This window comes from Pecten maximus, chromosome 11 (genome assembly GCF_902652985.1).
Source record: "Pecten maximus chromosome 11, xPecMax1.1, whole genome shotgun sequence".
Classification (NCBI taxonomy): domain Eukaryota; kingdom Metazoa; phylum Mollusca; class Bivalvia; order Pectinida; family Pectinidae; genus Pecten; species Pecten maximus.
The window spans coordinates 41,524,876-41,537,984 of record NC_047025.1 but is presented as its reverse complement, the minus strand read 5'-3'; the positions used below and the strand labels follow the sequence as shown (position 1 = coordinate 41,537,984).

General features: G+C 39.7%; 1 protein-coding gene across 1 annotated transcript in view; it reads right to left on the bottom strand.

Moving 5' to 3' along the window:
• Window positions 1-349: 349 nt before the first annotated feature.
• LOC117338617 (dentin sialophosphoprotein-like) overlaps window positions 350-13,109 on the bottom strand; it is a 13,798-nt gene continuing 1,038 nt past the window's right edge. The window contains exons 2-5 of the mRNA XM_033899974.1: window positions 10,114-12,835; window positions 1,489-1,574; window positions 864-1,131; window positions 350-488 (exon numbers count right to left, since the gene is read on the bottom strand). Of these exons, the coding sequence (XP_033755865.1) occupies window positions 463-488; window positions 864-1,131; window positions 1,489-1,574; window positions 10,114-12,829 (3,096 nt within the window). The 5' untranslated portion in view covers window positions 12,830-12,835 and the 3' untranslated portion in view covers window positions 350-462. The remainder of the gene's footprint in view (window positions 489-863; window positions 1,132-1,488; window positions 1,575-10,113; window positions 12,836-13,109) is intronic.

Genomic DNA, 13,109 nt, shown 5'->3' with positions numbered 1-13,109 from the left:
GGGTGGATCTCTTTGTAGAAGAATGGGTTACGATACGGATTTAACCAAACTAGGCGCTGCTGGCAAAACGTGTCTTCTTCTGTTCCTTTTGAAGTAAGAACAAGCTGGACTTTGTGTCGTCCTTGGGTTGAGTGACAATAAAAATCTGCGAAGTAAAGATTGAACCTGTTGGTAAAAACAGACAATGTCGGAATAAAAAGTCTGTCTGATCCAAATGGCGATTTCGGAGGTGGAAGTCCCGTGTTATCCTGTAGTACGGCACTGAAGAATAGGCCTTTAATTCTGCCATTGAGAACGGAAGCTGGGTCTCCACCATCGTTCTTGATATAAGTGTACATCCATCCTCCTTTATTATTTAATATGTCACTGAAGTACTCGGGTGATTTATTTCGATACAAGTACGGTAGACGATGGAATCTGGGAAGTTTGTTGCGCAGATAACCAAAACATTTCCCGTAGAGCTCAAAGACATCTGTTTCGCACCATTTCTGGAAATATTTAAAGGGTTTGCATCAACTACTACATATTTAAAAAAATAAATAAAAAGGAGAGTCTGAATAATTTTTCAACCACTCTCTGCAATTCTTCGTTTTTACATAGGTCAACAAATCAAACATTTTTTCATAACAGTTTTCTCCCTTTTTAGTTTCTAAACAGAATGATAATAAAAACTTACACTATATATCGGTCTATTTATCAATATACACAGTAACTTGCTAGTTTTATCCCTAAATGTAAAAATCATAAAAAATAGGTAAAACTCAACTAATTGTATACCATGTCAGCCACTTATATATGTTAAAAGAAATAGTTCATCATATAGTATTTGATTTTATCTCGAAAATGACAGATACAACACTTACTGGTTCTGAAGGACAAATTTTCTGTTGGTAAACAACCGGTTAACATATATCCGAATTGCTGTGAGCCTTCCATAAGGTGGACCTCGAAGTCGTTGGCGGAAGGGAGAGGGAAGGGAATGACTACGTGGCCGTGTTTGTGTATATGTATGGATGTAGTCCCGTCTGACACCTGCTGTATAAACATCACTCCACTTGTCCGATACAGCGTAGTTAGTGTGTACTGACCTTCTCTCCAATTGTCTTGGATTGCATCGACTGGCGTAGTTTTCTGTAAGTTAAGGGTAATGGATATTTCATGATCGAATATACCTGAATTAACAGAGTTCTGTCAACGGTTTACATCGATGTTGTTTAACATAAACAGATTATGAATAAGATATCAAATTATAAAATTTCTGGAAGACATAAATGCTTCTGCTGGCACTTGAAATCCCGAAACCTAATACCCGATTTCCTGGCAGGGACATAATCTTAAATAGGATGGTGCAAATGTCAGACATGTCAATAGCTCATTTTGATGTGAATGGAGTCATACATAGAGTGCAGGACGCAGTATGAATAAGACTGGACTTTGTAATTTTGTCCTTTTATAACTTGTCAGTGATGAGAAGTATGAGCGTGATACCTTTGTATGAAAAGGAAGACAGTTTGGGATACAACTGGTCACGAGAGCTGGCATCTGGATGTGTGATATCTTCCCTCCTGGCGAATCTAATTAGAATAAAAGCGAAGGATGAGTGAAAATTGAAATGTTCATGTCGATAATAGACGTATACAAGCATGCACAACGTAACAAACTATAAAACCTAGTTACGACAGATCGTGTTTCATTAAAATTGTCAAGTGGTCATTTCCCCATCTCTGTAGATTTATATACGGCCATGCATAGTACACACGTTATCACAAACAGTAACGCAATCTTAAAATATCTTTATGTCAGGGATCAATTTCAAAAGAATTGATAAATCCTTATGAGGTCTCATGAATAGATAACGAAGTGATCCATTTTATATAGTAAGTAAAATAACCTCGTAGAGATTTGAAAATATCTACTACACCAGTACCTTCGTCTGGAAGCATGTGGTACAATCTCCTACACAAGTACTATATACTGAGAGGGCAAGATCTCCTACACAAGTACTGGTAAAATCTCCTACACAAGTACTGGTAAGATCTCCTACACAAGTACTGGTAAGATCTCCTACACAAGTACTGGTAAGATCTCCTACACAAGTACTATATACTGAGAGGGTAAGATCTCCTACACAAGTACTTTATACTGAGAGGGTAAGATCTCCTACACAAGTGCTATCTACTGAGAGGGTAATATCTCCTACACAAGTACTATCTACTGTGAGGGTAAGATATCCTACACAAGTACTATCTACTGAAAGGGTAAGATCTCCTACACAAGTACTATCTACTGAGAGGGTAAGATATCCTACACAAGTACTTTATACTGAGAGGGTAAGATCTCCTACACAAGTACTATCTACTGAGAGGGTAAGATCTCCTACACAAGTACTATCTACTGTGAGGGTAAGATCTCCTACACAAGTACTATCTACTGAAAGGGGAAGATCTCCTACACAAGTTCTATATACTGAGAGGGTAAGATATCCTACACAAGTATTATATACTGAGAGGGTAATATCTCCTACACAAGTACTATCTACTGAGAGGGTAAGATCTCCTACACAAGTACTATATACTGAGAGGGTAGGATCTCCTACACAAGTACTATCTACTGAGAGGGTAAGATCTCCTACACAAGTACTATATACTGAGAGGGTAAGATCTCCTACACAAGTACTATCTACTGAGAGGGTAAGATATCCTACACAAGTACTATCTACTGAGAGGGTAAGATATCCTACACAAGTTCTATATACTGAGAGGGTAAAATCTCCTACACAAGTACTATATACTGACAGGTTAAGATCTCCTACACAAGTACTATATACTGAGAGGGTAAGATCTCCTACACAAGTACTATATACTGAGAGGTTAAGATCTCCTACACAAGTACTATATACTGAGAGGGTAAGATCTCCTACACAAGTACTATCTACTGAGAGGGTAAGATATCCTACACAAGTACTATATACTGAGAGGGTAAGATCTCCTACACAAGTACTATCTACTGAAAGGGTAAGATCTCCTACACAAGTACTATATACTGAGAGGTTAAGATCTCCTACACAAGTACTATATACAGAGAGGGTAAGATCTGCTACACAAGTACTATATACTGAGAGGGTAAGATCTCCTACACAAGTATTATATACTGAGAGGGTAAGATCTCCTACACAAGTACTATCTACTGAGAGGGTAGGATCTGCTACACAAGTACTTTATACTGAGAGGGTAAGATCTCCTACACAAGTACTATCTACTGAGAGGGTAAGATATCCTACACAAGTACTATATACTGTGAGGGTAATATCTCCTACACAAGTACTATCTACTGTGAGGGTAAGATCTCCTACACAAGTACTATCTACTGTGAGGGTAAGATTTCCTACACAAGTACTATATACAGAGAGGGTAAGATCTCCTACACAAGTACTATCTACTGTGAGGGTAAGATCTCCTACACAAGTACTATATACTGAGAGGTTAAGATCTCCTACACAAGTACTATATACAGAGACGGTAAGATCTCCTACACAAGTACTACATACTGAGTGTAAGATCTCCTACACGAGTACTATCTACTGAGAGGGTAAGATCTCCTACACAAGTACTATCTACTGAGAGGGTAATATATCCTACACAAGTATTATATACTGAGAGGGTAAGATCTCCTACACAAGTACTATCTACTGTGAGGGTAATATCTCCTACACAAGTACTATCTACTGGGAGGGTAAGATCTCCTACACAAGTACTATCTACTGAGAGGGTAAGATCTCCTACACAAGTACTATCTACTGAGAGGATAAGATATCCTACGCAAGTACTATCTACTGAGAGGGTAAGATCTCCTACACAAGTACTATCTACTGAGAGGATAAGATATCCTACACAAGTACTATCTACTGAGAGGGTAAGATGTCCTACACAAGTACTATCTACTGAGAGGGTGAGATCTCCTACACAAGTACTATCTACTGAGAGGGTAAGATCTCATACACAAGTACTATATACTGAGAGGGTAAGATCTCCTACACAAGTACTGTATACATAGAGGGTAAGATCTCCTACACAAGTACTATCTACTGAGGGGATAAGATCTCCTACACAAGTACTACATACTGAGAGTGTAAGATCTCCTACACGAGTACTATCTACTGAGAGGGTAAGATCTCCTACACAAGTACTATCTACTGAGAGGGTAATATATCCTACACAAGTATTATATACTGAGAGGGTAAGATCTCCTACACAAGTACTATCTACTGTGAGGGTAATATCTCCTACACAAGTACTATCTACTGGGAGGGTAAGATCTCCTACACAAATACTATCTACTGAGAGGGGAAGATCTCCTACACAAGTACTATCTACTGAGAGGATAAGATATCCTACACAAGTACTATCTACTGAGAGGGTAAGATATCCTACACAAGTACTATATACTGAGAGGGGAAGATCTCCTACACAAGTACTACATAACGAGAGTGTAAGATCTCCTACACGAGTACTATCTACTGAGAGGGTAAGATCTCCTACACAAGTACTATCTACTGCGAGGTTAAGATCTCCTACACAAGTACTATCTACTGAGAGGATAAAATCTCTTATACAAGTACTGTATACTGAGAGGGTAAGATCTCCTACACAAGTACTATATACTGAGACGGTAAAATCTCCTACACAAGTACTATCTACTGAGAGGGTAAGATCTCCTACACAAGTACTATCTACTGAGAGGGTAAGATCTCCTACACAAGTACTATCTACTGAGAGGGGAAGATCTCCTACACAAGTACTATCTACTGAGGGGGTAAGATCTCCTACACAAGTACTATCTACTGAGAGGGTAAGATCTCCTACACAAGTACTATCTAGTGAGAGGGGAAGATCTCCTACACAAGTACTATATACTGTGAGGGTAAGATCTCCTACACAAGTACTATCTACTGAGAGGGGAAGATCTCCTACACAAGTACTATCTACTGAGAGGGTAAGATTTCCTACACAAGTACTATATACTGAAAGGGTAAGATCTCCTACACAAATACTATCTACTGAGAGGGTAAGATCTCCTACACAAGTACTATCTACTCAGAGGGTAAGATCTCCTACACAAGTACTATCTACTGTGAGGGTAAGATTTCCTACACAAGTACTATCTACTGAGAGGGTAAGATCTCCTACACAAGTGCTACATACTGAGAGGGTTAGATCTCCTACACGAGTACTATATACTGAGAGGGTAAGATCTCCTACACAAGTACTACATACTGGGAGGGTAAGATCTCCTACACAAATACTATCTACTGAGAGGGGAAGATCTCCTACACAAGTACTATCTACTGAGAGGATAAGATATCCTACACAAGTACTATCTACTGAGAGGGTAAGATCTCCTACACAAGTACTATCTACTGAGAGGGTGAGATCTCCTACACAAGTACTATCTACTGAGAGGGTAAGATCTCATACACAAGTACTATATACTGAGAGGGTAAGATCTCCTACACAAGTACTGTATACATAGAGGGTAAGATCTCCTACACAAGTACTATCTACTGAGGGGATAAGATCTCCTACACAAGTACTACATACTGAGAGTGTAAGATCTCCTACACGAGTACTATCTACTGAGAGGGTAAGATCTCCTACACAAGTACTATCTACTGAGAGGGTAATATATCCTACACAAGTATTATATACTGTGAGGGTAATATCTCCTACACAAGTACTATCTACTGGGAGGGTAAGATCTCCTACACAAGTACTATCTACTGAGAGGGTAAGATCTCCTACACAAGTACTATCTAGTGAGAGGGGAAGATCTCCTACACAAGTACTATATACTGTGAGGGTAAGATCTCCTACACAAGTACTATCTACTGAGAGGGGAAGATCTCCTACACAAGTACTATCTACTGAGAGGGTAAGATTTCCTACACAAGTACTATATACTGAAAGGGTAAGATCTCCTACACAAATACTATCTACTGAGAGGGTAAGATCTCCTACACAAGTACTATCTACTCAGAGGGTAAGATCTCCTACACAAGTACTATCTACTGTGAGGGTAAGATTTCCTACACAAGTACTATCTACTGAGAGGGTAAGATCTCCTACACAAGTGCTACATACTGAGAGGGTTAGATCTCCTACACGAGTACTATATACTGAGAGGGTAAGATCTCCTACACAAGTACTACATACTGGGAGGGTAAGATCTCCTACACAAATACTATCTACTGAGAGGGGAAGATCTCCTACACAAGTACTACATACTGAGAGTGTAAGATTTCCTACACGAGTACTATCTACTGAGAGGGTACAATCTCCTACACAAGTGCTAAATACTGAGAGGGTTAGATCTCCTACACAAGTATTATATACTGAGAGGGTAAGATCTCCTACACAAGTACTACATACTGGGAGGGTAAGATCTCATACACAAGTACTGTATACTGAGAGGGTACAATCTCCTACACAAGTACTGTATACTGAGTGGGTACAATCTCCTACACAAGTTCTATCTACCGTGAGGGTAAAATCTCCTACACAAGTACTGTATACTGTGAGGGTAAGATTTCCTACACAAGTTCTATCTACTGTGAGGTTAAGATCTCCTACACAAATACTATCTACTGAGAGAGGAAGATCTCCTACACAAGTACTACATACTGAGAGGGTAAGATCTCCTACACGAGTACTATCTACTGAGAGGGTACAATCTCCTACACAAGTGCTAAATACTGAGAGGGTTAGATCTCCTACACAAGTACTATATACTGAGAGGGTAAGATCTCCTACACAAGTACTGTATACTGAGAGGGTACAATCTCCTACACAAGTTCTATCTACCGTGAGGGTAAAATCTCCTACAAAAGTACTGTATACTGTGAGGGTAAGATTTCCTACACAAGTTCTATCTACTGAGAGGGTAAGGTCTCCTACACAAGTACTATCTACTGAGAGGGTAAGATCTCCTACACAAGTACTATCTACTGCGAGGTTAAGATCTCCTACACAAGTACTATCTACTGAGAGGATAAAATCTCTGATACAAGTACTGTATACTGAGAGGGTAAGATCTCCTACACAAGTACTATATACTGAGACGGTAAAATCTCCTACACAAGTACTATCTACTGAGAGGGTAAGATCTCCTACACAAGTACTATCTACTGAGAGGGGAAGATCTCCTACACAAGTACTATCTACTGAGAGGGGAACATCTCCTACACAAGTACTATCTACTGAGGGGGTAAGATCTCCTACACAAGTACTATCTACTGAGAGGGTAAGATCTCCTACACAAGTACTATCTAGTGAAAGGGGAAGATCTCCTACACAAGTACTATCTACTGAGAGGGTAAGATCTCCTACACAAGTAATATATACTGAAAGGGTAAGATCTCCTACACAAGTACTATCTACTGAGAGGGTAAGATCTCCTACACAAGTACTATCTACTGAGAGGGTAAGATCTCCTACACAAGTACTATCTACTGTGAGGGTAAGATTTCCTACACAAGTACTATCTACTGAGAGGGTAAGATCTCCTACACAAGTGCTACATACTGAGAGGGTTAGATCTCCTACACGAGTACTATATACTGAGAGAGTAAGATCTCCTACACAAGTACTACATACTGGGAGGGTAAGATCTCATACACAAGTACTATATACTGTGAGGTTAAGATCTCCTACACAAATACTATCTACTGAGATGGGAAGATCTCCTACACAAGTACTACATACTGAGAGTGTAAGATCTCCTACACGAGTACTATCTACTGAGAGGGTACAATCTCCTACACAAGTGCTAAATACTGAGAGGGTTAGATCTCCTACACAAGTACTATCTACTGAGAGGGTAAGACATCCTATACAAGTACTACATACTGGGAGGGTAAGATCTCATACACAAGTACTGTATACTGAGAGGGTACAATCTCCTACACAAGTACTGTATACTGAGAGGGTACAATCTCCTACACAAGTTCTATCTACCGTGAGGGTAAAATCTCCTACAAAAGTACTGTATACTGTGAGGGTAAGATTTCCTACACAAGTTCTATCTACTGTGAGGGTAAAATATCCTACACAACTACTATATACTGAGAGGTTAAGATCTCCTACACAAGTACTATATACTGAGAGGGTAAAATCTCCTACACAAGTACTATATACTGTGAGGTTAAGATCTCCTACACGAGTACTATATACTGAGAGGGTAAGATCTCCTACACAAGTACTATCTACTGAGAGGGTAAAATCTCCTACACAAGTACTATATACTGTGAGGGGAAAATCTCCTACACAAGTACTATCTACTGAGAGGGTAAGATCTCCTACACAAGTGTATCTACTGAGAGGGTAAGGTCTCCTACACAAGTGCTATCTACTGAGAGGGTAAGGTCTCCTACACAAGTACTATCTACTGTGAGGGTAAGATCTCCTACACAAAAGTTCTATATATTGTGATGGCAAGATCTCCTACACAAGTACTATCTACTGTGAGGGTAAGATCTCCTACACAAAAGTTCTATATACTGTGAGGGTAAGATCTCCTACACAAAAGTTCTATATATTGTGAGGGCAAGATCTCCTACACAAGTACTATCTACTGTGAGGGTAAAATATCCTACACAAGTACTATATACTGAGAGGGGAAGATCTCCTATACAAGTACTATATACTGAGGGGGTAAGATCTCCTACACAAGTACTATCTACTGAGAGGGTAAGATCTCCTACACAAGTACTACATACTGAGAGGGTAAGATCTCCTACACAAGTACTATCTACTGAGAGGGTAAGATCTCCTACACAAGTACTATATACTGAGAGTGTAAGATCTCCTACACAAGTACTGTATACTGAGAGGGTAAGATCTCCTACACAAGTTCTATATACTGAGAGTGTAAGATCTCCTTCACAAGTTCTATATACTGAGAGTGTAAGATCTCCTACACAAGTACTATATACTGAGAGGGTAAGATCTCCTACACAAGTACTGTATACTGAGAGGGTAAGATCTTCTAACAAGTACTATCTACTGAGAGGGTAAGATCTCCTACACAAGTACTGTATACTGAGAGGGTAAGATCTCCTACACAAGTACTATCTACTGAGAGGGTAAAATCTCCTACACAAGTACTATCTACTGTGAGGGTAAGATCTCCTACACAAGTACTATCTACTGAGAGGGTAAAATCTCCTACACAAGTACTATATACTGAGAGGGTAAGATCTCCTACACAAGTACTGTATACTGAGAGGGTAAAATCTCCTACACAAGTATTATATACTGAAAGGGTAAGATCTCCTACACAAGTACTGTATACTGAGAGGGTAAGATCTCCTACACAAGTACTATATACTGAGAGGATAACCGTACCAGATGTATTTTAACTTCAAACACTTACAATCTTTTTCACATATACACCACTGTCAACTAAAGATACCGGGTCGATTTAACAGTAAACATTAAGTTGGATGTGTCATCAAACAATATATGTGACCAGAAAATAATATACCCAAACTCATCTTTATACATATAATTATACCCAAACTCATCTTTATACATATAATTATACCCAAACTCACCTTTATACATATGATTATACCCAAACTCATCTTTATACATATAATTATACCCAAACTCATCTTTATACATATAATTATACCCAAACTCATCTTTATACATATAATTATACCCAAACTCATCTTTATACATATAATTATACCCAAACTCATCTTTATACATATAATTATACCCAAACTCATCTTTATACATATAATTATACCCAAACTCATCTTTATACATATAATTATACTCAAAATCATCTTTATACATATAATTATACTCAAAATCATCTTTACACATATAATTATTAGATATCGCCTTGAAAAATTCGGTCGTTTAAATCTTAACTAAGGTCGTTAATTTATTGTTTTACTTTACTTATTTGGTTGATGTTTGTTTTCCTTCAAGTAATAGCTGTGAGATGCGACCTTATTCTTCACGACGTATACCGTACAATCATATATATTTCCTATTTGATAGATATTGTTTAGGTGTTTACTCGAACGCTTAGTGTATACAACTGTACCTGTGATCTGCTCCAAAGAACTGTTCATCCCAGTGGCGAGGTGACTGTGTGATAGGACCCTGTACCAATCCATTGCATGGTTGTGTCCCTGTAAACCATATGCATGGATAGCCATCTCGCACATGTCCCCAATTATTGACAGTTGTTTGGACTGCTTATATGGAACTAAAGTGGACACGTATTTGTTATTTTGTGTGTTAATGACGATGAACAGGATCATGTCAGGCCTTCGTGAGTACGCGCTACCCGTGACACCAATAGACAGGGACGCTGAAGTTTTATTGCTGACACTGTGATCAGTAGATAGAACAGCCTCCCTGATAGACCTAACTGAATCGTTTTCTTTTATGATGTGATCAGTGGATGGAACAGCCTTCCTGTCAGACCTAACTGAATCGTTTTCTTTTATGATGTGATCAGTGGATGGAACAGCCTTCCTGTCAGACCTAACTGAATCGTTTTCTTTTATATTGTGATCAGTAGATGGAACAACCTTGCTGTTGGATGTATCCGACTCATTATCACTGTGATCAGCGGATGGAACAACCTTACTGTTGGATGTATCCGACTCATTATCACTGTGATCAGCGGATGGAACAACCTTACTGTTGGATGTATCGGACTCATTATCTGTTATGTTGTGATCAGCGGATGGAACAGCCTTACTGTTGGATGTATCCGACTCATTATCACTGTGATCAGCGGATGGAACAGCCTTACTGTTGGATGTATCCGACTCCTTATCTGTTATGTTGTGATCAGCGGATGGAACAGCCTTACTGTTGGATGTATCGGACTCATTATCACTGTGATCAGCGGATGGAACAACCTTACTGTTGGATGTATCCGACTCATTATCACTGTGATCAGCGGATGGAACAACCTTACTGTTGGATGTATCCGACTCATTATCACTGTGATCAGTAGATGGAACAGCCTTACTGTTGGATGTATCCGACTCCTTATCTGTTATGTTGTGATCAGCGGATGGAACAGCCTTACTGTTGGATGTATCCGACTCCTTATCTGTTATGTTGTGATCAGCGGATGGAACAGCCTTACTGTTGGATGTATCCGACTCCTTATCTGTTATGTTGTGATCAGCGGATGGAACAGCCTTACTGTTGGATGTATCGGACTCATTATCTGTTATGTTGTGATCAGCGGATGGAACAGCCTTACTGTTGGATGTATCCGACTCCTTATCTGTTATGTTGTGATCAGCGGATGGAACAGCCTTACTGTTGGATGTATCCGACTCCTTATCTGTTATGTTGTGATCAGCGGATGGAACAGCCTTACTGTTGGATGTATCCGACTCCTTATCTGTTATGTTGTGATCAGCGGATGGAACAACCTTACTGTTGGATGTATCGGACTCATTATCTGTTATGTTGTGATCAGCGGATGGAACAGCCTTACTGTTGGATGTATCGGACTCATTATCTGTTATGTTGTGATCAGCGGATGGAACAGCCTTACTGTTGGATGTATCCGACTCCTTATCTGTTATGTTGTGATCAGCGGATGGAACAGCCTTACTGTTGGATGTATCGGACTCATTATCACTGTGATCAGCGGATGGAACAGCCTTACTGTTGGATGTATCCGACTCCTTATCTGTTATGTTGTGATCAGCGGATGGAACAACCTTACTGTTGGATGTATCCGACTCATTATCACTGTGATCAGTAGATGGAACAGCCTTACTGTTGGATGTATCCGACTCCTTATCTGTTATGTTGTGATCAGCGGATGGAACAGCCTTACTGTTGGATGTATCCGACTCCTTATCTGTTATGTTGTGATCAGCGGATGGAACAGCCTTACTGTTGGATGTATCCGACTCCTTATCTGTTATGTTGTGATCAGCGGATGGAACAGCCTTACTGTTGGATGTATCCGACTCCTTATCTGTTATGTTGTGATCAGCGGATGGAACAGCCTTACTGTTGGATGTATCGGACTCATTATCTGTTATGTTGTGATCAGCGGATGGAACAGCCTTACTGTTGGATGTATCCGACTCATTATCACTGTGATCAGCGGATGGAACAGCCTTACTGTTGGATGTATCCGACTCCTTATCTGTTATGTTGTGATCAGCGGATGGAACAACCTTACTGTTGGATGTATCCGACTCCTTATCTGTTATGTTGTGATCAGCGGATGGAACAGCCTTACTGTTGGATGTATCCGACTCATTATCACTGTGATCAGCGGATGGAACAGCCTTACTGTTGGATGTATCGGGCTCATTATCTGTTATGTTGTGATCAGCGGATGGAACAGCCTTACTGTTGGATGTATCCGACTCATTATCACTGTGATCAGCGGATGGAACAGCCTTACTGTTGGATGTATCCGACTCCTTATCTGTTATGTTGTGATCAGCGGATGGAACAGCCTTACTGTTGGATGTATCCGACTCATTATCACTGTGATCAGCGGATGGAACAGCCTTACTGTTGGATGTATCCGACTCCTTATCTGTTATGTTGTGATCAGCGGATGGAACAACCTTACTGTTGGATGTATCCGACTCATTATCACTGTTTCTGCTAATTATGTCAGTATGTGAGTCGACCGCCTTCCCGGAAGTGGAAATACCAGTAATTGCAACAGCCTCATTTTGGGACTCGACAACGCCAGTACTTAAAACAGCTTCATTGGTAATAACGGGTTCCACCTTCAATACGATGATCGTATTTTCCATCGGGTCCTAGGTTTGGAAAATAAGATTACTTAAATGTTTTGATATTTCATTGATCATACACTAGTATATCGTACATAATGTGACTTATGTTAAAATCCCTGAACACAAATTTGGAATGCGTTAGCAAAGGTTACCAAGTTCGACATCCTATAGGGTAGTATTACACTCTAGAACAGTAGTGACAGGACATCTTAAGGTACCACAAAGGTTACCAAGGTCGACATCCTATAGGGTAGTACAGTAGTGACAGGACATCTTAAGGTAACACAAAGGTTACCAA